General features: G+C 36.5%; 1 protein-coding gene across 8 annotated transcripts in view; it reads left to right on the top strand.

The window, feature by feature from the left end:
- CDC42BPA (CDC42 binding protein kinase alpha) overlaps nucleotides 1–25805 on the top strand; it is a 181891-nt gene that overhangs the window by 81331 nt on the left and 74755 nt on the right. For all 8 annotated transcript variants that reach the window (XM_058020540.1, XM_058020541.1, XM_058020547.1 and 5 more), the window contains 3 exons: nucleotides 20686–20779; nucleotides 21530–21730; nucleotides 22313–22561. In XM_058020540.1, the coding sequence (XP_057876523.1) occupies nucleotides 20686–20779; nucleotides 21530–21730; nucleotides 22313–22561 (544 nt within the window). The remainder of the gene's footprint in view (nucleotides 1–20685; nucleotides 20780–21529; nucleotides 21731–22312; nucleotides 22562–25805) is intronic.

The raw sequence follows: 25805 nt of genomic DNA on the forward strand, positions 1-25805 counted from the left end.
CACTTTATCCTTCATAAGTATAATTTTAGTGTATTTGAGCAAACAGTATACAGTCATTATTTTTCTAATTATTTTAAATTTTCTGAGATGTGTTCCTGCCAAGCTACAGCAAGTACTGGATATACTGGGATCCATTTAGACCAAATGCATTTCTTCCTTTGTAGCCCCTGGCTACAGTTCCTTCCTTAGTCTGTTCCTGTCAGGAGTTTTATGCCAATGTCACAGAGCTTATTTATTATATTTGGATCGTGCCTGTCAATATGGTTTGTTTGTTTTCTAGCAACAACAAAAGCAAAAAACACATACTGAACTACTTACATGCCTGCTGCTGTATGACATGGTAGAGAAACTGTAGACATATGCTTCCAGCCTGGTCTGGCTTATTCCTTCATGTTTCCTTGCCTTTTGGTTGGAATAAACATTATATTACAGCTTGAACTTGCCCAAACACATTATGAATGCATTATAGGATGAGAGATTTTAGGATATGTTTCTATTCTTTTCCTTGATTTCTGTTTTGTAAGAATTAATGTATTGTTTTCATATTATTTCCTTCAAATTATAATATTTTTGTGGTGATTTAAGCTCATCTATTAATTGAGCTATTGGTTTTTGGCAAGATTTGCTTTAAATGAAATTAAAATATTCCTGTGATAAAGGACGAAAGTACAGTTTTCATCTCTAGGGGAGTGATCTTCTTAAAAAGGCACATGCTCACAATCCTCCTCAGATGCCAGAGATATCATAAGCTGATTTAAAGCTAATTTTACATATAAATATTTTGTTATATTTATACAAGCACGCTTCATTTTTAATATGCTTCTTTGTCTATATGCTGCAGTATTTTTAATTAACCAAAGATAAATTGTTACCAGGGCTACTTCCGTACTGATTAATGTGGTGGACCAAAATCTTTGGGCAGCTGCATTTTCAGGGCTGTCTCAGTGACTGAGAAGAGATGACTTTACAGGGGGCCACACAGACACAGTGATAAGCGGAAACCATGAGAGCTTTACAAAGGTTTGCTAAACCAAACAAGCAAGAGCTGAAAATTGTCTCACAGTAACTCTTGACAGTGAGGTGGTGAGTAGGGTCAGCTGGGCATCCCATTTAGGTATGTTGGAGTTTGACACACTGGGAATTAGAAGATAGCTTATCATGTCCTCATTCAATGTGTGAAGAAAGTAGAGCACAGGCAGAGTGAGAAATAAACAGTGTGTAATTTTGTGTGTGGTGGGCATGTTTTCATGGCAGAGCAGTAGAGCTGTGGAGTTTGAGTTCAGGTGAATTTTGACTCTGACATTGTGGGGGTAGAAACAGCCAAGCTATAGCTGAGAGTAAGTGGAACTCCAAAATTATGAGTACTTCCAAAAAGGCAAGTAGGTTTGGGAACTACAATAAATACGGTAAAATAAGAAATCCACATGTGCTGTGTTTCAAAAACTGGTTTTGATCAGGGGACAGTGTTGCAAATTAGAAAAAATAACTGGAGAATATAACATATCTTTGTATGTGCATCTTACTTTAAAGAGTTTGGTAGTGATGAGAAAGAGCTAATTTCTGTACCACCACGACTACTTGGTTTTGGTTTGTTTCATTTTATACTATCAGAGCAAGAGTTACATTTTGACATATTGGGTAGCCTGATTGGAGTTTCTTTATATGTAAGTCAAAATTTTAGGAATTTCTTTTACAGATAAAACTTTTGAAATAATGACATGAGAATGCTGAGTATGGTCATTCTTCAAGTTGTTTTTTAATCTTTGAGTTGTCAGACAACTTGATAAAAATTTAATGCTAAGGATTGTAAATATTATGAGATGACATTTTGGAAGGAACTTGTGTTGTAGCTGCAGTATTTCTGACTCTGCTAGAATATTTCTCCCAGAAAAACCAAGAGCCATGGTTCCATCACACTGTAAAGGTACAGATGTGAAATAATGATCTGGTGTACACAGTTCCTTCTCTATCACTTACAGTTGATAAGCTCTTGGTGTGTAAGAGAAGTTTCTGCTGTTACACTCACCAGGAATGTATTTACATTTTACATTGTTAAGTGTAATCTGATTTCTGTTATTACAGTCTTCAGTTTAGTCATTTCTGTATGTGTGATATTCCAGTCTTCCCTGCTGTTACTGCTGCTTCTCAGCTTTGTGGTATCTACACATTTTATGAGTGTGCATTTATTTTTATGCTGTGTTTTAAAGCTAAAATGTTAAATCAGTTTCAAAACTGATCTCAGAGGATCAGCAGTAATAATCTTCCTCTGATTTTATTGCTTCTTTCAGCACTGTGCAGTCATCTCTCCTTTGGCCAGTTCATGATCAATACCTTTCCTAGCAGTCATTTGTTCTTTCAGTGACACTTTCTCTCATGTGAGAAAAATTAAATTTTTTTTTAATATGCAATTGTGTCTCAATGCATAATACTGTGACAAAAATTGCCTGATTCTGGTAAATTGTGTGCACAAAGGAATTCAGACTTTGCTCCCAGTGTTTGCATGGCATAATGTGGGATTCCTCATAATCATTCTAAATTTTCTAAATCATTCTAAATTACACATTTTGTTTCAGGAAGTGAAAGTTGTTTAGTGTCAGTATAGTCCACATGTTTTCTGCCTGATTAATTGCAACAGCTCCAAATAACATTCTCTTCCTACTCACCTGGGTCACAAAACTGGTGTTTCTTTTAAGAATGTAAAATCCAAAAAATGGTAGAAAATTTAAGTAAGGAAAGTGTGATTTGCAGTGACAGCACTTGTCAATGGACTCAAAAAGAAATTACTGTCAAGTTACAACTCCTACTTAAACATTGAATCAGCCTTTGCTTACCTTGTTTCTTTCAAATCATAGTTTCTGGAAAATATTTGTCTGAGAGTCTGTAGTACTAATATCATGGTTCCTTTTGACAGTCAAATGCTTAGGAGAGCTGTGAATGCTGAAATGTAAAACATCATGATTGCCAGTTGAGTATTCTAAGAGGGGTTAACTTGTCTCTTGCCAAAAAAATCATAATCTGAGTTCTGAGGATGCCATAGAAAGTAATGCAATATTTTTGTGTTGTGGTATCACATTTGCATGCCTTCTCACAGATTTAATTTGAATTAAAAAACTGATTTATAATAAATTATGTTTGACCTTAACAGTCTATGATAAATTAAAAAGAGTCTGTAATTGAGAATTATGCCAGCTTCATTAGAAACACAAGCACAGAAACTGCTCAGTGCAACTTCCCTGGCAAGATAATCCTGTTATCCCATCCTGCTTGTTCCATCATTTTCCTGCTTTTTCTGGGAATATACCAAAATTCAAAATTTCTGTCCCATAATTTTTTTTATTGTTTAGTAACTTCTGTACTCTGCCTGTAACTATACTACATGAATGCAAAACAGATTGCTGATTTCCCTGCTTACCTTATGAAGATGTTGCCAGAACCTTTCTATGTTTGTGCCTGCCAAAATTTTGCCTGTCTCAATGTTTTTATCTTCTTTCCACCAGTGTGCACTAACTTGAATGTGTGTATCTTAAAGTGTCTTGGCAAAACTAACACATAACCTTTAACACATTGGAGCTTTTTTGAGGATATCATGTAGGGGGAAAAAAAAATCTAGATTTTTACTTTAGCATCAAGTGAGTCTTCACGTTGCAGTTGCTGATTTATGTGGGTTAGGAAATGTTGTGTAATGTTTTGGCTGTGCTTGTGTGATTCAGATCAATAAGCATTTCAGAAACTTGTTTTATCTCTATTATTGCCTCTCAGTTCCCTAGTACCAGATCAGTGCAGAGTAACATGTGTATGGAATATTATTGGCAGCATCAAAAGGATCTTCTAATCCTGCTGCTCTAGAGTGATGAAATAATAGAATTGTTCTGAGAATATCAGGAAATTCCCATTCCCACATGAAAACAGAGCATCTTGAACTGGATTGAAGCAATTTCTGGTATCCTGTTGAAATTTTGACACAATCCTGATGCGGTTCTTGAGTTCTGTCATGATTGAAATTCTCTGTAACTGGTCTGCTTGAAGACATTGCAGCATTACTGAAAAGCAAATGTACATTTAAGGTAAAAATGCAGCTCATGTGTGAAATGGTTGAGATACACATGGTACTGTGGCATTCATACTACAGGCTTTGTCTTGATTTGTGTTTTATGGTAATGAGAGTTCTTGCCTGAAAGTAGCTGATGGTGAGATACTAGTTTGTACAACATTGAAATAGCATCAGTAATAATCTTACTGAAAGTGGTAATTACATTAGCATCATATATTAAGTAGAAGAACTCTGAATGCCTTATCTTCTGTGTTTTACTTTTTTGGTACATTTCTAATATAATAGATCTTTTTGAACCACAGTTTTATTTTGGTGAACATTTGTGACACTCAAATCTCAGTTCTGGGCAGGCAGTACTTAATCATTGTTATATAATTTTATATGCTTGGTTCCAGAGCCATGAGAAGAAAGACCATTTTAAGCAGTGTCATGTTTATTGAAAGAGCCAGCATTGAGTTGGCTATCAGTTTTGCAGGGTGTTGGGCTGTCTTGTCTTCACTGTGCTTTTGCCAGGGAGGGTTGGAGCAGATGATCCTTGTGGTCCTTTCCAACCTGGTATTCTATGATCTATTTAGAACAGATCATCTCAAATTGAGCACTAAAAATTTGATATTTAAGTAGGGACCATTGCTTTCTGATGTTTCAACACAGAATAGGAAGCTGTCTGTGAATATGTGCAAAAGAATAGTGTTAGGCATGTGGATAAATTCCTTAGGAAGCACTGTTTTCTTATAATGCTTTGGTAATGGTGTTGATAATGTTCATAAGAATTGTGGAAGAATGGTGGAAAAAAGTCCCAATTTTTTAAAATAAACCTTCTGCTGAAAACCATTTGGTTGGTGGTGAGTTTAGAAAAGGGTTGCCTGGTTGGAGATGAGGCACAGGCACCAAGATCTTTGATTTTACATTTCTGGATACATTTCAAACAAGTAAAACTAGTTTTTTTTTATTCAGACTTTTACTGATGCAGATCAACTGTAACACATGTCCAAATGAAGTTTTTTGTTAACTCTATATATCATATTAATCATTTATAGATACAACAAGTCTACTTGCATCTATAAATTCAAGTCAGAAATTGCTGTTCCTTACTTTAAAATTTTTGCTTTCCATTTGGTTCCAGGAAGAAAAACAATGCTTGAATCTCAGCTAGATAAGAATGATTAATTCATCATTCATTAAGTCACGTATTCCTGAATTCTCTAGGAAGTAAAGGCAAAACTAGCTAAAACTGCTCATTATGCAAGTTCTGAAGTGCACTTTTTGTAACATTTCACACAGCCAAAGACTGTCAGACTCCTTGTTAACCATTAGGTGCACCAGGGCCAGCTAATTCCACTTTAACAGGCAAGCAACAATGAGATTAACTGTAGGTTAAGTGACTCAAAAATAGCAGCTTTGATCCTCCAAGGAACCAGCCATTTAAATGGTGAGGAGACCAGACAGAAAATAAGCATGGGGGAGAGGGAAACAAAGAAGAGGAAGATGGGAGTGACTTCTGAGAGCTTGAGGGATGGTGTGTGTGTGTGTTGTACTTTTGAATATTCCTAAATAATTGTTTGTTCTAGGACAGTGTTCTGTGACTTTCTTTTAAAATTGTGAATTCAGCCACAGTTTTCACTCAATAACTGGAGTTCTCAATTTGAATCTCTCTTTAATACAACATGTAATTGAGGCACATCAGTCATATCCTTAAACTCTAATAAAAAAATCAGCAGTGCTGTGGTGTGTGTAGTTTCCTGCTATATGTTCTCTCATTGTAACGTCTTGATATGAATTCTGTTGTTGCATTCAGTGATAGGACTAAAAATGAAAAAGCTGGAATCACTTTCCATAGTTGTCTCTGAGATGCAGGCTTGTGGTTCACCTGGGTGCTTCAGCAAACCTGACTCTTGCCTGAGCACCAGCTGACTCTTACCACCCTCCCCTTCTGCTGTCTGCACAAGGTGCTGCTTTTCAGCATTTTCAAGGCTCAAAACTTCTCTGACAAACTCCTCCTTTCTGCAGTCAATGGCTTTTGTATGAACATCAAATGTAAAAAGGCACAACAGAAAAAAAATTGGCTGTTATTAAAAAATCAACAGGCAGACTAGGAATTTGAAGCACATCTTCTCATCCTGCTGTTCACTGTTTTCTGTCCTTCCCATTCTTGTTTATACTCTACAGCAAAGAAGGGTCAAGGAGCTGTGTGGAGAAAAAATTCCCAGACTGTAACATCGTGCTTGGCATCCCATGGTCAGATGAAAGATCAGAACCTCAGTTCCTTACAGAATTCTCACTGAAATTCTCAGTCTGAAAACCAGACAGAGTAAAAGAACCTCTGACAAAATGAAAATCCAAACCCTCATTATATAGGCCAGAAATCTGTTATTTTGAATGTCATTTTAGTGTCAAAAAGGAAAACACCCTTTCCTGTCCCAAAACAGAAAAATAAATAAATGCACACTCTTTTAAGAAGTATTGGGCACAGAGGAGTCTTCTGGAGAGTCTCCTAATTCACCTTGTGGTCCCCCTGGACATGGTCAGAAACAAACCTCTGCAATTTCCCATGAAATTAGCTGAGCACAAACAAAAAGCCACTGCCAAATAATAGTGTACAATGTATCCAATGTATCTTCCTTCAGCAGTCAGGGTAGGGTTTCTGACAGAAGTCTCTCTGCCCTGCCCCTCTGTATTGGGATTTTGGGAAGGTTGGTTGTGTTTGGATGTGCCCGGTGTGGTCACTGCAGTGTGGTGCTTTGGGGCTGCCTTCCCACCACAATTCTGAACTGGGCAACAAGGCACAGTGTTTACTTCTTACTCTTTAAAAAAGCATTTTTGGAGTCCTGAGTGATTCAGCAAATTAAAAAACAAAATCACATCATGACAGAGGTGAGAGGATTTTTATGTTTCTTCATTTCTGCTGTCCTCATGGATTCAGAGCCATTTATGTCCCTCCTGAGCTCCTTGCACTGCTGGGTTCTTCCACCCTGTGGGCTGTCCTCCCTCTGGAGGACTTGGCTGAGGATTTCATGGAGGGTCATGATGTGATTTCTCACCTGGCTGTGGAATAATAGCATTCAGGAAATGTTGCAGTCCTGTTGCTTTTTTATTGTCAGCATACAGCCCTGCCTGTGTACACTCCTGTAAGGAACTCACTCTTTCTTGCTACCTGCAGCAAGGCTTGGATTCCAGCATTGATCAGGTTGGTAGTTGACATGGAATGAATAATAACATCAAATAATTTAAATTTCCAGTGAAATACAAATTTTCTTCCACTGCACATATATAGGGACTTTTACTCTCCTTCTCTCTGTCCCTAAAAACAGTCACTTTGCATTTCTTGTGTTCAATAGCAGTATCTTCTGCTGTATTTAACAACTTGTAAATAGAATTCATTCAACACAGTTTTGTTTGTTGGTTTGGGGTTTTTTGGGGGGGTGTTTTGGGGTTTTTTGTTATTGCTTTTGTTTGTTTGTTTGTTTTGGATTTTGTTTGGTTTTTTGGGATAACCAAGAGCTAATAAATATTATACTGTATATTTGCAATACAATAAAAGACATATTCAAGCTGAGGGGAAGCAAGAGAGATTATCCTAAATTTAGTTTTATTATTTCAGGAGTAGTAGGTTCTTTGCTCCTCACTGTTCTACTTTTTACTTACTCACTGGGAAAGAACCTTCTTTGCTATTAGCATTTAACCTCTATACTGTTAATTTAGGGCACAGTTAAGTAGAAAGCAGATTTGGAAAAGCTATACTTTGTTCTGTTTTGTTCTTTGCTTCCACCTCCTCTTTTGTTCTTGGAGAGGGCTAAGTATTCTGACAGTACTGACTTCCATTAAAAACAAGAGGAATCCCAGGTATCTGTGTAATTGCTGAATAAACCTTTATTGGGCAAAGGATGAAGAAAGCAGAGGTTCCATGCAGTGCATTAAAATGGCTGTGTAGTAGTGTTGTTTTCAGAAACATTCTTCTTCTGCTGGGCAGTCTTTCAAAAAATATATGAAATCTCAAGCCCTACTAGCTTGGGAGAAGAACAGTAAAAGATGTGAAACATAGAGGATATAGCAGTGCCTCCTCACATATTGGAAGAGCTGTGGCAAGTATTTGATGCTGATATTTGTTCCCTTGGAGTGGCATTGGTTTTCTTCTCCTTGTAAACTATATTTTTTAGTCTCCAGGTTTACTTGCAGCTTTGCATCTTATCTTTGTTCTGTTTCCCACATAACCCAAGAACAACAAACAATTCATTTAAATTTTTGTAATGTGCTCCCTATTCCTGAATATTTTATGTGTCCTTAAAATATGTTCTACTTTTTTATGTGTTTCTCTCCCTCCCTTTAATACATTTTTAATCGTTTTTTATTGCTGATCAAATAAATGTGTGGGGGAGAGAGAAGATCAACATCTTATTAAGACTGTATATCCTTCTTTTGAAAAAACAAAAAGCATTAAGTGATCCCAGAACTCATTTCTGCACAGACCTCTTTTTCCCTCACCTCCCATAATTCTCAGTGCATTTTTATCTGTGTGTTTATTCCTGGAGGAAGATAGAAAAAGGCTAAGGAAGAGTTGCTGTGGGGTGCAGTGTGGACCCAGCAGGTTAGTTTGTTTCTTGATCAGTCCCAGAAATTTTCTAGTGGTTTGCAACTAATAGCTTCCTTAAGGAAGGGCACTTAAAAATATCCCTGATAATTAAAATACATGTAGGTGTGCCTTATACAGATATACATACAAAGATATATATAAGAATAGATACTAAAAAAATTTTAGATTGTCCAAACAGCTTCTGAGTGAACACTCTTCTATGAATTGCTTTCTTTGTATCAGCAGTGGTTTTTCAAAAATTGAATATGTAAAATGTTCTTTCACTGTTTTTATGGAAACCAGTACAAGTCCTCAGTTTATGTTTTGTTTACTCTCAGAATTTTTCAATGCCCTGAGCAGTTTCAGGGACTGTGTGTGGTTGTGCAGAAAAGCAAAGAGCAGAGACTGCATATCTAAAATGAGAATCAAAAGGAAAGAAAACATTTATCTGCCTAGAACTACATGTTAAGGTTTTTTAGCATAGGTAGTAATTTACAGTGCAGCAGCTGGGCATATTCTGGATTCCTTGTTAGCCTCTTCTTGCAGGATTTCTTTGACAGATGGCACTCACAGATGGGCATAACATTCTTAAGGAGCTTACTCTTTCTACTCCCTTACCCACCAGTAACTCATGATACTATTAGAAATCTAAAAGCTTTGACATGAATTAGCCTTACTTAGCAGACTTTAATTTTTTAATCTTTAGAATATGCTGGAGGGTAGTAGTGCTTGTGGAGTTCTTAATCTGTTTGCTTAAGTTCTTAGAAGCCAAAATGGAATTCCAATAAAGTTGACATGGCAAAACATAGCAAATATACTATCATTTTATTGCTTTTTAAATTGTCATGATAATATTTACTCTCATCTTCTGGAGGAAAAACACAGAATGGCACAAAAGAGTAGAGTCTGACAACCCAGAAACAGCTCTGTCAACTGAAGTTTGCAGAGTTCAAGCAATTTGCTTGGTATTCCATTGTAACTACATTAAAATATGAAGTGAATAAACATAATATTTAAAATTGGCTGCTCAATGGAGCTTGTTTCTATCACCATCAGCTTTAAACTAGTTTGGTTTTTAGTATTTCAAAATATCAACTAATAGGGTGCCTCAAAAAAAAGAGTAAACTGTGCTCAAGATACTTAAATGCACTTCTGTGATAGTTACTTGTTTGTCATGTACTTGGTGTTGTTTCTCAATATTCATGCAACTTTGGGCTTGAAGGCTAATATTCTTTCCAATGTTGACTCAAATGGCAGTTTTCCCTGATGAATGTTGTTGGTGTGGAGTTTCTGTTGAGGAATGTGAAACTATAAGCAGAGTGATCAGGTCCAAAAAAAGCATTGTGACAGCTGGGCAGGTTAGAAAGGCAAAAATAGTGAGTGCCCTCAGCCAGGTCCTCTGCTGTGTGTATTTGTAGCTTATTAGAAAAGGAGGAGAACACCAGATGGAGATAGAAACATCAACTCTGCTTTTTTGTTTTGTTTTCTAAGTGCTGTGTAAATTGAAGGTACCCAGCTCTTCCTTCAGGAATTATGCATAGCCTGGTGGCACAGCTTCTGGTTCGTGGCCTATTTTTAATTGTGCTCTTTTACTTTAGGGCCCCTTGCTAGGTGAGCAATCCACTCCCTGCCATCCCATTTTTCCCAGAGGCTCCTTCATTTCAGGTTGCTTCAATATTCTTAGTGTAGGCACAGTTAGTTAGTCACATAAGGATATAATTTAAACACCTCTTTTGAATTTTCTGCCTGCAAGTAGTTGGGTTCTGAGGAACCCTCTGTAAGCAAACAACCCTAATATAAATAATTTGCTTCTACATGTGTTGAAGTGCTCTGTTCTAGGGATTGTGTATTCCTGAGAATATTCTTTCATAATAATAAAAAGACATGCATTTAGTTACTGCAAATTTACAAAACAAAAGCATGGTGAGAAAAGTAATCCATGCCCTGGAATAAGTAGTTCAGGCAGGATAGTGCCTAGTTTGCATCTTCAGCAAATTTCTTCTATATTTTGCCACCCAAAAGTCTTTCTATAAACCTTGTTTTGCTCCTGGCTGTCTTAAATATATATCTGCACACATATGTGTGTGCTGTAGGCATTCTTATGAGGAGATGAGCCTTCTCTGATAGCCAAGACTTCTTACACACAGAAAATTGTGTGACAGAGCAGTGGTGTGGAGGGCTGCTCATGGAGTGGTGTCTGATGGCTTCAGGCCAATCTTGCCAGCACTGATTATCTTAACATTGTCAGAGCAATGTCAGAGACTAACCTTGATTGCTGAGCATTTTGGGATAAATAGGGGCTTTCTGTTAGTCACACTTTCGATCAGGGAAAGGAAGCTTTTGATTTTAACAAATTTTGTAAGCCTGTTATTAAATGTCAAGATACAATCAAGATAATTTTGTGGTTTTACCTGTCATATCCCTGCAGAGAGAGTGAAGGACTTTGCTGATCTTTGTTTGATGAAATGCAATTTCCAGTGGAAAAATAGACATATTCTTAATGCTAAAAGGCTGAAGATTGTTTCTGTCTTGAGCCACAAGAAGTTAGAAGTTTGTAGGCTGCTGCAACTGAACCTGTAGTACTTTGCTGTTACTGCATTTCAGAATTAGGTTGGAGGAGTTTTGGTACAACATAACCAGAAGGTTATTAGTGAAATAAAATTAAGAAGGCAGCTTTAGTCATAATTTCAGAATCACAGGATGGGTGGGGTTGAGAGGGACCTCTTTAGGTCAGCTGCTCCAACCCTCCTGCTCAGAGCAAGGTCACTGAGAGTGGATTCCCAAGACCCCCTTCCCACTGGATTTTTTGAGTAGTCCTTTCAAATTACCCATAATTCTGGATTGGCTTTGATCACTGAGTGGCACAGTGCCTCCAGAGTTTACAGTATTGTGCTGTGGTTATGTTACAGCTTGCTTCATGTAAGAATATTTACCTCATTTCCCAAGCATTGTCTCCTTGATTTTTACAAATTACATTCAGTTATAGCAATTTTTACTCATTTCCGGTGTTGATTGTTGTGATTTTCAAAACAAGTATTTGTTTTCCAAATCAGTTTTTGTTTCTGAAAAAGAAATAGTTAAAAACATTCCTGTTTTATTTCTCTGATTTTGTTTGCTCCTCTTTCAAAACTTCTGTGCTTGTACCTCAGTCTTTTGCAGCAGGAGAGACCATCATGAATAACTATAAAAGCTACTAAAATTACCCAAAAAGAAATGAGGTACAAGGCTTTCATATTTTCATGCATTAAATTTTACTCAATAATACTATTCTGTTCAAGAATAATGAATTATTAAACATTCAAATGTTCAATACTTTGTGTGCTCAATTTTATATTTGAGTCCTTACAAGGTTTTTTTGTCTAATACCAGTAACTCTGCTACAAGTCAAGCCTGAGGAAAGTTATGAACTTCTATATTCGTGATCCACTGTGAGAGGCCTGTGTCACTTGGGTTTGGGTTTTTCAATTTGTTTTTAACAGTTCCTATGGAAATTAACTTGTACTTTTTAATATGAACTTTTTCAAGTTTCAGAATGCATTGGACTTTCTCTTGCACGCTTGATTGTTTGTGACATCAGGAATTGGCTTTCTGATAATGTCTACCACTCTTTTATTCTTATTTCATTGGCATATAAAATCAATCTGTAAATCAGCCTTGTAAGGAACCAAATTTACAATGGTTATCAAATAGCACAGCGTGTTCCTAGTTTTAGTCTGTAAAGCTGACAAGACAATAGAAATAATCCCTAGGCAATCACAAGTGACTTCACCCTGACATCTCTTTAAAATGCTGCATGAGGGGCCTGACCTGTGTGTGAGGGTTTTTTCCATAGATATCTGGTTCTGTCAGCTGCTCAGCATTGTAGATGAAGACAGTAGCTATGGGGAGTATGTAGCTGCCAAGCATTTATCCAAAAGAATTTTTCAAATCATCCCTTTTACTTATTTTTTTAAAAGAAGGAAGAAAATGGACATGAGCAGCTTTTAAAAACAATTATTTTTGGTTTGCAACTGTTATGGTGTTTGAGATATCCATTACTTGGAAACAAATACATATGCACAAAGCCCAGAGGGAGACATTTTTCTGAGGTAAATTAATTCTGGGATATTATAATATGATGTGGTGGAGCATATATTTATAAGCCAGTAACTACACTCTGCTCAAGTGTTCAGGAATGAACATGAGTGCCTGAACAAACTCAAGATATATATGTGTTGGCTGATGTACTCATTCCCTGTTGCTTGTTATTATTTCCTTTATTAGCATTTGAAATTCATAAAGAACATTGGATACCATAAGGTAAACACTGTGTTGTGTCCAGAATACTTGTCTGAGTGGCAGAAATTAAAGGCTGTGGAGCAAAGGACTGGGAGAGGACTTGGAGAGGTCAGCTAGTGCTTTCCTTGGGCTTCAAGGCAGGATCAAGCTGTAGCTAAACCAGTCTGACACACATTTGTCTAACTGGTTTTGAAAGAAAAGTGATGGAGATGATGGCATTTCCTGAACCAATCTGTTCTAATGTTTCATCTGAGTATCTTTCGTTGGTACTTAAATTCATTACTTTTTGTGTTACCACACAAAAAACTCAGTGTGGGTGAGTGTTCAGTTTAATCTGTTTTGCATTATATGCTTCAAGTCTGTGGTGCAGATTCTTCATAGTAAAAGAAAAATGTAATGTAATTACCTTATTTTTAGTGAAAACTGAAATTAGCTCTCTGTCTGGATAAGGGATTAAAAAAGTACACTTTGGCAGAAAGTGTGGTGTGGAAATAAGTTAGTTTGAAAGTATCTGATTCTGTAGGTGCTGCACCAAATGTACTGCACAGAGTACTTGGAACCTTGAATTTTGTAGTGTTTTTCATTTAGTTTTGTGATATTACTAAGAATAAAATTTGGTTAGGATGTGTGACAATATGAATATAAAATTATCCACACTGATCAATAAATAATGACTATATCACAGATCTAGAGCCTTTATTGTCATGGTTTGGTTGATGTTTCCAACTAATTGATGAGTGTCTGTCCATTGAATGTAATGAGATTTAGAGGAGTCTCCTGCTGCTTAGAATAGAGAGATGCTTTTAGCAGAGGTGAATTACTGTGTGGTTCTGCAACAGCACATACATAATAATTTATTATCAAGAGTTAAAGACAAAACAAGGGAGTTTTACACTGTTAAGATACTGTTAAAAATAATTGTAAGATAAGGTTGATTATGGCATTTTTTCCCCCCCTATAGTTGCTCTTCTTATTTAGTCTTAAATTCTGAAGTGTTCAATCTTTGGCTATTCCTGTTGACTTCAGGGCTGTATGCAAGGCTACTGCATCTTATTTGCTTGTAAGCTTTAGTTTGTCAGCTTTACATGAAGCAGGTTTTGTTTAGTACACAAACATGCTGCAATGGTTTGGGTGCTATACAAATAATAAGGCTAAGATCAAAGTTATTTAAATTATTTTGGTTTCAATCGAAATACGCGCTTTTTGGATTTCACCCAAAAATGAAGGAGTGTCTGTTTAGGAGAAGGCACAGTAGAGGCTTGATAAGAGGCATGGTTAATGAGGTACAACATATTCCAGTTTTCTCATGCTGCTATCTTGTGCAGCCTATCTTGTTGGGATTGCTAAAGAATAACTGCCGACTGTCCAAATCTAATTTGGCTCAGTGCACATTGGTCTTTCTGCCAGATGGAGCCTATTTCTACTTTTGCTCATCAGAATTCAGATAAACCAGAGTTGGCAGAATGTGGCAATGCTGACTTTGATATAACCCAGTCCACTGTAATGGAAAATAGAAATAACCTGCTGGACATCAATGTCCATACCTTTGACTGTGAAAAAAGGCGTTATTTGACCAGCATTCTTGATGGGAGTTCACCATTTGTTTCACTCTGTGTATCTAAAGCAGGATGTCAGTAGAGCATCACTGAATGCCTTAATAAAATCTTCACAGGCACCAAATTTGCTCATTTCAGTGGAGTGCTGCCAAAATCAAATGTCTTCATTTTTAATCATGGATGTAGCATTTCTGTGTGAGAGAGAGGTGTATGGAGGGAAAGTCTGCCTGAACAACAGAAGGGAGTGAAATAAGCAGTTTGCCAAACTTCTGTCCTGACTAAGGATAATCTTGTGTTCTGAATGAATTTTGGATAAAAAGTCCAGGCATTCTGGCTGTGAAGTCTTGGTTGTGTTTTTTCTTTAAGTAGGTAACTTGGCAAAGGATGGCATTTCTTGTTGTAAGAGTGAATAATTATAATCATTGATGTCTGCTTTTAATCTTTTGATTTATACTTTTGGGGAATGCTCTTGCATGTACAATGAGCAAATAATGTACTGTGAAATCTTTAATTGGTAATAAGCTTTCTGCATCAGTTTCTCTGTGCCAGCAGTTACACCTGAAACTAATTTGTTTTTCTCAAATGCTGTGTTTTAATTTGCATTGGTAGCATTAAAAATACTGTTCATGTGAATTTTTCACAGAAAAAAAATTCACTTGAGCTACTCACTTTGTTCCTTGCTATTCAAAAATAGCATGTCTTGAGGTATGTGACCTGTTTAGGAAAACTAATTGATTTCCATGCTTTTCTAATGTTAGCTTTAGAAATAAAAATTTGTTTTCTAGGGTATCACTTTCTTATCTACTGGGCTCAGATAAACTAGTAGCTCAGCTATCAAATTGCTCCTTTGATTTCAGACAGGTCAGTTTCTTTATTCAGGCTCAGCTCACATCGTGCATTTAGAGCAGTGTGAGTCCCTTTATTCTCATTTCAATTCTGCTGGTTTTTTAAGAGCTCAGCTCTGTATGCAAGGACAGTCCATCAGCATAAATAAAAGTCCATCAGCATCTGAAATTTATTCCAAGGAGAATATGTTGTACATATTAAGAGGTTCCCACTTATTCCACCTGGCCACTTTTGTTGATCTTGAGGAGAAGGACTCACTTCTTCCTCCATTTCTGGCTGATCATTTATTTTTTTGAAAGAAAAAATTATAATACAGGTAAATAACTAAACCAAGTAAATTTCCATCATAACTGTGCAGCTACCAAGAAGACTGATCCCTACTGGTCACAAAATCTTTAATGCCACTATGAATTGTATCACATAAACTTAGAAGATACAAGCCTGTGGGTTGGCCCACTGGCACAGCCTTTGGTAGTGCTTGACACCACTGCTGCTCAATCATTCTGATACAATTGCAATAATTGTCCCTCTGTTTTTGATGCATCTTCCATTCTGTTTGTCTGGTCCCCTCCTCCATAAAGCTGCCCTCGAAACAAAATTTTAATATTCTTCTAAATCTGCTGATTCCTGATCTGTAGACCTGAGGAACTTCATGTGGTCTTGAAAAGAACAGAATTGCAGTGATCCAGTGATTCAAGGAATGACATAGGTGAAACTCAGGAACCCATATGCTTTGAAACCATAAGATGATCAGATAATTTAAGTTGTAAGGAACTTAAGAATATTTTCTAGTGCAAATTTCAATATGCAAGACCTCACGATTCCTTAAGTTTCCTTTAGTATAAGAAATAAATCCAGGGGAAAAAAATATGTTCACATGTATTAAAAATTCTTTTTTAGTTTATTTTACAGCTGGAATGTGCTATGGATTTAGCATGTCTCAGAGGGAATACTTTTTCCTGAGTCTTACTGAACAAATGAAATTCTACTCTGGCTCATTAACAGAGAAATCAAAATAAATGGCAGTAATCCAGGTATCTGCTGTAGTCCTATTTCAGAATGTTGTTTATATTAACATAGTTAGTATGTAAAATGTTTGGGTTTTAATTACAGCTTAAGAAAGTAAACGGTTTTAAAGAGGGGTGAGTGAAGTCATCTGGGTAAACATGCCAATCTGAAGAACAGCTCCCCACATTAAACTAAGAAGCATTATAAGGAAGAATTCATTAGAGATTTTTCTTTCTTTTTTTCATTAGCCTTTGCTCATTTTCAGTGCAAGTGAAGTGTTCAGTATTACACACTGTTTATTCCTATTGCATTCTCCAAAGCTGCTGTGCAGTGCTGATTTTCTCCTAGAGTCAAGGCCTACAAAGCTCAGAAAAGTAGAATTCGCTCCTGGACACTGTTGAAGTCCAAGTTTAAATTGACATATCTGTTTCTAGAGGAATTTTTTGGTCCAGATTTCCAGTTCCTTCAGTGCTGTTAAATCACTTATTAAAAAAAAAAAAAAAAAAAAAAAGGAGATTTCTTTGGGTATGTTGAGTTCTGGTGTGCCCTTAATTCCTTAATTCAGTGTGGAGCATATTTGAAGAATAGCTTGACTCGTGCAGGTCCAGCTCTGGCAGCCTGTACCCCTTGCACATTGAGGTTCCTCCCCTGAAGCTTTGGTCAGAGAGGGGCTGAACTGTCGGGGACTTGGTCAGGGTCTCCAGAGAAGCACAGTGGTGTTGGAGCAATTCAATACCTGTTCCCACTAGAAATCTGGCTCATAAAATACCTTTCAAATGCTTATATTTCTTGAAAGTGAATTAGTATTTCATATTTCAAGTGGGCTGACCTTTTATTGCAGTGAACTAATTACAGAGTTAGTGGGGTATTTAGGCTCTACAGCCTTCTAGCCAGATGATATTAGTTGCTTGACTGAGCACCTTGGTTCTTGTTGAGTGATGTTTAAATGGCCTGCCCACAATCACCTGGTAATTCTTATCTACAAAGATTCAGCCCAGTGCTCTATTCACTGAGCCGTCTAACTTTTCATTATTTGCTCATTAATTTTGCCAGATTTTAGGTACTCAATCTGGAATTTTCCTTAGTGTTTGCCTGAAGCCATAAGTGTTCCTCTTTCCAGAAATAAAATCAAGAATCATGGATTGCTTTTCCTATATAGAATTTCAATTAATAAAATAATTATTACAAAACCAGTGAGAAAATCTTCTACTATGGGGTGTGGAGACTTGAAATTTAGGAGAGAAACCTCCATGAGTCATGGATATATTTTCATTCCTCTTTCTCCCACCTAGATATTTTCAGGTTATAATTTTTCCCTCAATATTCCATTTCTTATGAGTTCCAAACCACTGTGTGCAGAGTTTGATCCCTAAATACTTTTCAGTTTTCTTCTGCTGTATTTGCACTGCTTCAGAGCTGTGATATTGAAGGAATTTGGAGAGATGCTGATAAACAGACACTAGAGAGTGTGTGGAGTGTCTCTGTTACTGTTCCTGTTCTCTTCCTGTTGGTGCCAAAGAAGATTGCCATGCAAATTGGACAGGAACTGGACATGAGGAAAGAGGATACAGTTGTCCTGTATCACAAGAATAGGAAGCCAGTGGAACAGGACTGTGAGTAAATAGTGACTGCTGAGAACTGAAATGGGATAAAAAACAAGATTAGTTAAATTTGAGCAAGCAGGGAGATGAGGACTTGGGAGTGAAGAAGGTGAGAGAGGAAGGAGGAAACAGAAAGGGAGGAAATTTGGGGTTGATAGGCTGTGAAGGATTGGACATCTCAGCTTTTGACATGGGTGTAGGAGAGATAGGAATAAAAATGCAGTTGAGATGGAAGTAGAAGGAACCAGTCCATACATTGAAGAAACTGGGATAAGCTGGGGAAGGTGGAGTGAATGTGAAGAGAGAATACCATATTCTCTTTAGAACAGGCGATAGATCAGCTCTGATCACTAAAGGGAGTAAACGAACGTCATTCAAAAGAAAACCTGGAACAAAACTCATCATTCTAATGCAATCTAGCTGCTGCAGGCCCAGTAAAGATGCTGGGTTTAAGACATGATTTTTTCCCATAATCACCACCTTCACACTCTTCAGTTACACTGGCAATAATTACTCCTGTTCCTTGTTTCCCTCTGGGGCTCATAATTTTCTTTCCCTTTGCTTATAGCCTACTCTGCTCTGCAGGTACCAGCAATTCTTGTCTTTCAAACTGTCTTTTATTAATGTAGCTCAGAATTCAGAACAGTTGTTCGTAGCCTATAGCTTCTGTTACAAGAGCTGAAAAGAATTTGTTTTTATTAAGTTGGTCTTTTCTTTTTTCCTTAGCTGTAAAAATTATTCTTATGAAGTTATTACTGAGCATTACAAATGCCACTCTGCAAGAAATTGTTGTTCCTTCAAGTGTTGTTTGCAGGTTTGGTTTTGCACAGTGTTGACAACACAATGAGATTTTCCATTTTTTCTTGCTGTTTTGTGAGATTGAATGGGAGAGGTTGGGATGATGATGATGGTTATTAATGTTATTATTATTTCTCTTGGGAATATATTAAAAGATAGAATGTGGATAAATGGAGCCTCAAGGGTGACTCATGTTTTTGTTTAGCTTGAACTAGGTCCAGCTTCTAGAAGGAACTGGATTTTAGGTGCATGTTTTTGCAAAGTGTTTTAAACTGAAGTTATAATTCCAGCAGTCTCAATGGCATGTGTTTGTTTTTATTTAGAAACGTGTTTAAGGAATGTTTCTGGTGGGCGAGTGCAAAACAAACACAACTATCTCAGTCTGGAGGCTGCAACTCTTTGGCATATTCAGTGTCAGCAAAAAATCAAGTGGAGGAATGGTCTTATGAGAATGGACTCAGTTATTTAGTTATTCAGTTATTTTTCTGATTTACTTTGTAAAGAATTGTCTTTATGCTCACTTGCAAGTTGTGAAAGTGTGATTTCTTGCAGTGTTTGTTTTCTACATTGTAAATATTTCTGAGCATTTTAAAAGGTGCCTCAAGTTTGTTTTCAGCATGTGCTGCTATCTGCTTGTCTTTGAGTAACACAAATTCAGGAAGTTATTTTCTTCCAAACAACAAATTGTTACCATATTTATTGTCACCAAGTGTGTGACACTGTGACACCCTTATGCCATGGGTTCTATAATGTTGTTCAAAGTGTGATTCTAATTTTTTTTCTGTTGTAAATTATCAGTAAGCCTTGTCTATAACTCTTTTAGTTGGGAAAAAAAAACCCACCACAAACACAACATCAAAATCCAAGCAACAAAATTTGCTCTCATATGCAATGTGAACATTTAGCTTGTGAATATTTTGAGATTTGTCTGTAAAGCAATCAGTGGCATTCATTTTATAAGTTGTTTGGGGAGTGAAGCAAAGTGAGGAATTAATTTTTTTGCTGTTTTTTTAGGAGGTTTGTTCTTATATCTTAAAAATATTCCATGAGAAAATATTTGTAGACCTGTATTCATACAGTCATGACTTATGCTTTGAATATAATATATAAGGATGGTGTAAGAATTTAATGTCAGATATGTTTAAAATGTAACTTGATGTGTGTTTTTAATATCTACACTTAATTGAAAAGAAATTTCAACATTTGAACCTAGTTTACAAGTTGAACAACAAATGTCCCTCTGGTAACTGAGGGCTTTTATCCTACTCAGCTGTACACTGGGAACATACACTCTACCTGTATTTCAGTACACTTAGGAAAAGCCTGAGACAAAAAAAGGCCAAGTTTACAATATGAGGAGTTTATTATATGAGGAGTTTATTGTATGTTTATGATGCTGCCTGCTTAGAAGGGTAGTTCCATCTGCATCATGAGCTCAGTGGGGCAGCCAGAGTGTGGCCAGGCAGAGCTGCAGTGGTGTGTACCATGGTCATGTCAGCAGAAGCATGACAGATGTGCACAGTGAGCTGAGATGCATGTGAGAGAAGAATGTCAGTGAAAGACAGCAAATCTAAAAATGTGTAAACTATTTCAGTCTTTCATTGGCCTTTGTTCTGTTGTAAAATCTAGGGGTTGTTTTCCAGCTCCACTATAAGCATGCATCTTCCACTTGAGAGCATTTCACTAAAATTCTTCAGATGGTTTTAAAATTTTATATACAAAAGCTCGGAGCAAATAAGATTCTCCTGCCTACCCTTGAGACATGAGAGGAATTTAACTACACAATTCTTACTAAAATTAAGAAGCATTGTAGGATTTGACTGATCTACAGCCTCATGAAATGTCTCTAGTGCAAATTTCACCATATCATGAGTGACTGTTGGGTTGCTGGTTTTCAATGAAAAGACTTGCAGAGTTAATGCTTGGAATACATCTAATGCAGTACATTTTGTACTAATCCTGGAATTTGTTTTATTGCAGGGATATAAAACCAGACAATATCTTGATGGATATGAATGGACATATTCGATTAGCAGATTTTGGTTCTTGTCTGAAACTGATGGAAGATGGAACGGTAAATTAGAAAGAATGATACATTCCTAAATATTTTTTCTTAGTCCATTGATAGCCACAAAATGTGTGCTAATAAAGGGAATAGGTGCCTTATGGCAAATGAAATGGAGCTCTAAGTGGTATTGGTATATAATTGACTTTCTTGAAAATACAACTGCAGACTGCTTGGATTTGCAGTATATTAAGAACTTTTTAGCATACAGTCAGCTCATGAATAAATAAAGGGAAGCTGTGCTGTCAATGCCAAGTAGGTGTTTATGAACTATGAATCTCTCAGTTTTAAGCTCTGAGCTCTAATCTTTATTGAAAATGTAAGCTGTAGTATGAGCAGGATGAGATACTGAAATGGGATGATGTTCTTCTAGTCCATTTAAATTTGCACATTAAGTGTGACTAGAATGTAATTCCAGTATGTTTAATCATGTCCCAGAGGATTACAAAGTATTTGACCTAATATATGTGACTACCAAATCTCTAATTGCTTGCTGGCTCTAGTCCTGACAATTGACAGTTCTGTCCTTTATCTGTTTTTAAATATTGATAATAGTTTAGCAAAAGTAAATTATTAGGTTGCCTATTACTGCAGTTGGATGGTTAAGTATTTCTTTATGAATTTAGAAGCTTTTGCTTGTGTTTAGTTGTTCATGTTATGACAAGAATGCTGGACTAGAGTTATATATACATGGACATAGTATGACAGTGTCTGTAATAATGAAAGTTGATTTTAATCCTGAAAATGTAACTTCTACAGGTCCAATCTTCAGTGGCTGTTGGAACACCAGACTACATCTCTCCAGAAATCTTGCAGGCCATGGAAGATGGAAAAGGGAAGTATGGGCCCGAGTGTGACTGGTGGTCCCTGGGCGTTTGCATGTATGAAATGCTTTATGGAGAAACGCCCTTTTATGCTGAGTCCTTGGTGGAGACCTATGGGAAAATAATGAACCACAAAGTTAGTGCACTTTCTGTCTGTCTCTAAGCTAATTTTTAATAATGGGGTAACTTGAACACATATTTAAAAATAAGTTTTTATGTGCTAATTATGTTAAGTGTTCATAAATGTAGAACAAAAAATATGTTTCCATGTAGCAAGTTAATGCTTATGGATTGCAGATGACTTTGCTTTGGAATAAGGCTAAAACTTAAAATCTGGGTTTGGAAACATAGATGTTAATTCACTCTGTGGAGTCTGTCTTGGCTACATTGCATCAATCTTGTTGTGTTTCTTTTTTCTGGTGAACCCATTCCTTGGCTTATGCAGAAGATTCTAAAATGTTCTTCCACATGGAGCTAGCTGTAAAATTCAACAGCTGTAGTGTAAGAGAAATTTAAATAAAGGAGAAAAAGTAGAAGATAAGATATCTTAATAGTTTCCATCCTTAGCAGAAGTCTTTTCCTTGAAGCCTTACTGCATGTATTTCAGAGCTGGAATATTTGCACATTTCTTTTTCTAGTTAATGATTTTCACTAAGAAAGTACATTTTCCCAACTTTTTCTTGGTAATAAACTATTTTCTCTTATTTGAATCTTTAAGGAGAGGTTTCAGTTTCCTGCTCAAGTGACAGATGTCTCTGAAAGTGCAAAGGACCTCATCCGAAGGCTCATTTGTAGCAGAGAGCATCGACTTGGACAAAATGGAATAGAAGACTTTAAGAACCATCCATTTTTTGCTGGGATTGATTGGGACAACATTAGGAACTGTGAGGCACCTTACATCCCAGAAGTCAGCAGCCCTACTGATACATCAAACTTTGATGTGGATGATGATTGCTTAAAGAACTCTGTAAGTATACAATTAACGTTTTGATGAATCAGCCTTTGTGGTATACTTTGTAACAAAATGTATGGAAAAGGCAGTTTATTTCACTGTGTTCTGCATAAATAACAGTTAGATGCTGCTTTGAAGAGCTGAGAGAGGAATACTTCCATAGTTTGTAGGCTGGTCCTAAAATCATACTTGTGTAAGGATAAGGTTTGTAAATTCACTGTAGCTTTATGTGTCTTTAGCTAACATACATCTGTTGTATGTTAACAAGTTTAGTGTCCATGTCTTACAAAGAATAACACATTTACACACAGATAATCTGCAAGACTACTTCTAGCAGAGCATTGCTAAGGCTTAGTATAAGTTTGCACATTGCATTTTACTGTATTTTATTACTCTACTCTAATTGCTCATATTGGTGTTTGATTCCCTTCAGTTCATTTCCACTATACTTTTTCCAATCTTTTCTCCAACTCGAGTTTTGAGAAATGTAGGAGAAATATTACAGCCATTTCTTAAGGAACGAGAAAATATTTTTACCTTTCCTTAAAATGCTCTGCAGCTATTGATTTTATCAGACTTTTGTTTCTATGCTTTTGAAAAGGAGCTTTGATAGATGCCTTAGCATTGGAGGAATGCCTTGTGTTCTCTCTTTGGAAATACCTTTGGGTGTGTTTGTGTGTGTGTCTGTTGAAAGATGCAGAAACCTGCTGTTTACATGTCAGATAAAGCATTTTCACTACTTTTGTTTTCTGAACTGCATGTACATCTCAGTTTTCTAGGCATGCAGATAAGTGGCAACGTGAGTTGTTGTAGACAAGATGATCATTATTTGCATTCCCTTTTTCCAGCTGCACATTAAAACATGGAAACCACTTTGACTAAAACACTTTGTGGGTGTCAGTCTCTTCTCCCAAGTAATAAGCCACAGGACAAGAGGAAATGGCCTCAAGTTGAGCCAGGGGAGGTTTAATTTGGATATTGGGAAAAATTTCATAACCAAAAGGGCTGCCCAGGAAAGTGGTGGAGTCAATTGACTCACTGGAGGTTTTTAGACATGGTCCTTAGGAAAGTCATTTAGTGATGGACCTGACCCTTAATGGCTGGACTCAATGATCTTGAAGGTCTTTTCCAATTTAAGTGATTCTGTCATCTCTGGTTAAATCTCAGACCCCTTTTCCTTATAGGCAAATTAAGCAAATCAGTGTAGCTGCATAGGATGATTTGCACTTTTTTCATTTTGTTTCCTCACTTATATCTGATATTTCCTTCTCCCTTCGCAACAGAAGTATTTTTATCTTAAAAATTGTTTATACAGTCTTCAGATACAAGTTTGCACATTATTTTGTCCAGCAACAGCTGGGAGGATGGAGTAGCTGGAGTGGTTGCTGTATGTAGCAGGTCTTTGTTTGTGAAACTGAGATACTTTTTAGAGGTTGTTCACACATTTTAGTGTTGTCCATTCCACCACTCCTCCTTTTTAGAGCCCATTCTCCCACCTGAGGTTTTCAAACTATGCCTGAATAGTGTGAATGCTTTACCATTGTGAAGGAACAGGGACCTGCAGGTGAAGAAAGAACGCTCCTCTGCTGAGTTACTGGACTCTCAGCTGAGAAAAATGAGACAATTTTTACTTTGCTTTAGACATTTGGGGGTGAAAAGCAATGCCCCTGAACTGTGAGAGAGGAATGCCAGTTTCTAGAGCTTCTTTTTCAGCTTCCTAATTTGAAACATCTGAAGGTTTTGTTCTGTTTTAATATAAGGATGTTATTTTCTTGGCATTTCTTTTCACACCTAGTATCTCAGAACTGCTGAAAAAACCTAGCCTAAAGGCATTGCATGACTGAGAATATTTTACATTTTTGCTTTGACCAGAGGACATTGTATTTCATATTGCTTTGCCTCAAATTCCTTATATATAACTTGGAGGTATTTTCTCCTCCATATTTCATACATATCTTTTGAGGAAGTTCCATATACTCACACTGCTATTATAGGAGTCAGCAACACAGATAAGCCCATGAGACTTTTTTTTTTTTTCAAAAATTCTTGGCAAGATTTGAATTGCATAGAGCAAATGAGGAAAACCCAATGCTGAAGATAAAAGACAGTGTTGAAAAGCCATGATTGTTATTCTTCCTGAACTTTGAATGAGACCATAGTCCCATGGAAAAATTATATACATAATAATGACATTTAAAAAGTATGTTGAATGTACACACAAGCATAAAGGGCAGAACTGTGCTATTCAGGCAGCCTAAGCTGGGCTGGGTTTTAGCTTTTCACTGTTTGGTTTGGTAGCCTTATTGAGGGATTCAGTCATAATTTTCTCAGCATGGTTGTACTGCTAAATTCACACCAGCAGCAGGAGATATGTGTCTTGACCTCTGCAAAACAAATTCTTTCACAGAATCTTACCTTATGATCAATAGACACAATTTTTTAGGTATTTAGTAACCTCTCAGTGTGGTACCTGAGAATTGTCATGTGGGCTGTTAAAATCGTGCAATTAAGTATTTGATATTTTTAAAAGTTATTTGTGAATACAGTTTTGAAATTTGAATCTATGAAAGGTGAAAACAAAATGTAAAGGAGAAATAGAATTTTACTTTTTCTCACCATAGTAATCTGTAATAATTGATATTTTTATTATGATTTAGTGGAAAGTTAAGGCTTTGTAATTTGATTTTGTCCTCAGTTTCCAAAATGCTCAACTTCATGAATTTACACAATCTAGCAATATCATTAGTGTTGTTTGGGAACTCATTTATAACATGAAGGTTTTTGTCAGCTAAGAGGACAAGGTTGTGATGTAAAATAGCTGACATCACCACTGGAAAGGTAATTTCAGATTTCTTTTGAATGCAGTCTTACTTCTTGTCCTTCCCTGCAGAGTTTTATATGAAAGAAATGTACAACTGGTTCCTTTCATTCATTTTTGTTTGTTTTAGAAAGAAATTGTTAAGAAAGGTATATATAACATACCTTTTCTGACAATTTGGAATCTTTTGTCACTTCCAGTGCAATAATCATCTTCTTGAGGATTTTCTTTTGGTGACTGTTATGGCCATCTCTAGTAGAGCAACATAAACCTTGCCTCTTGGGCTTAAATAGGAAGCATTTAACAGAAAATTAGGAATATTAGAACTTCAAATAGTCCAAATAAAATAACAACAGGGTTATTTTAGCCTGAATAGCAACTCAAAGAGTTGTCTTTGTTTGTAGTTCTTTGTCTGGCAAGAAAGAGGAGCAAAGAATGAAG

The sequence above is a fragment of the Melospiza georgiana genome, chromosome 3 (assembly GCF_028018845.1).
Source record: "Melospiza georgiana isolate bMelGeo1 chromosome 3, bMelGeo1.pri, whole genome shotgun sequence".
Taxonomy (NCBI): domain Eukaryota; kingdom Metazoa; phylum Chordata; class Aves; order Passeriformes; family Passerellidae; genus Melospiza; species Melospiza georgiana.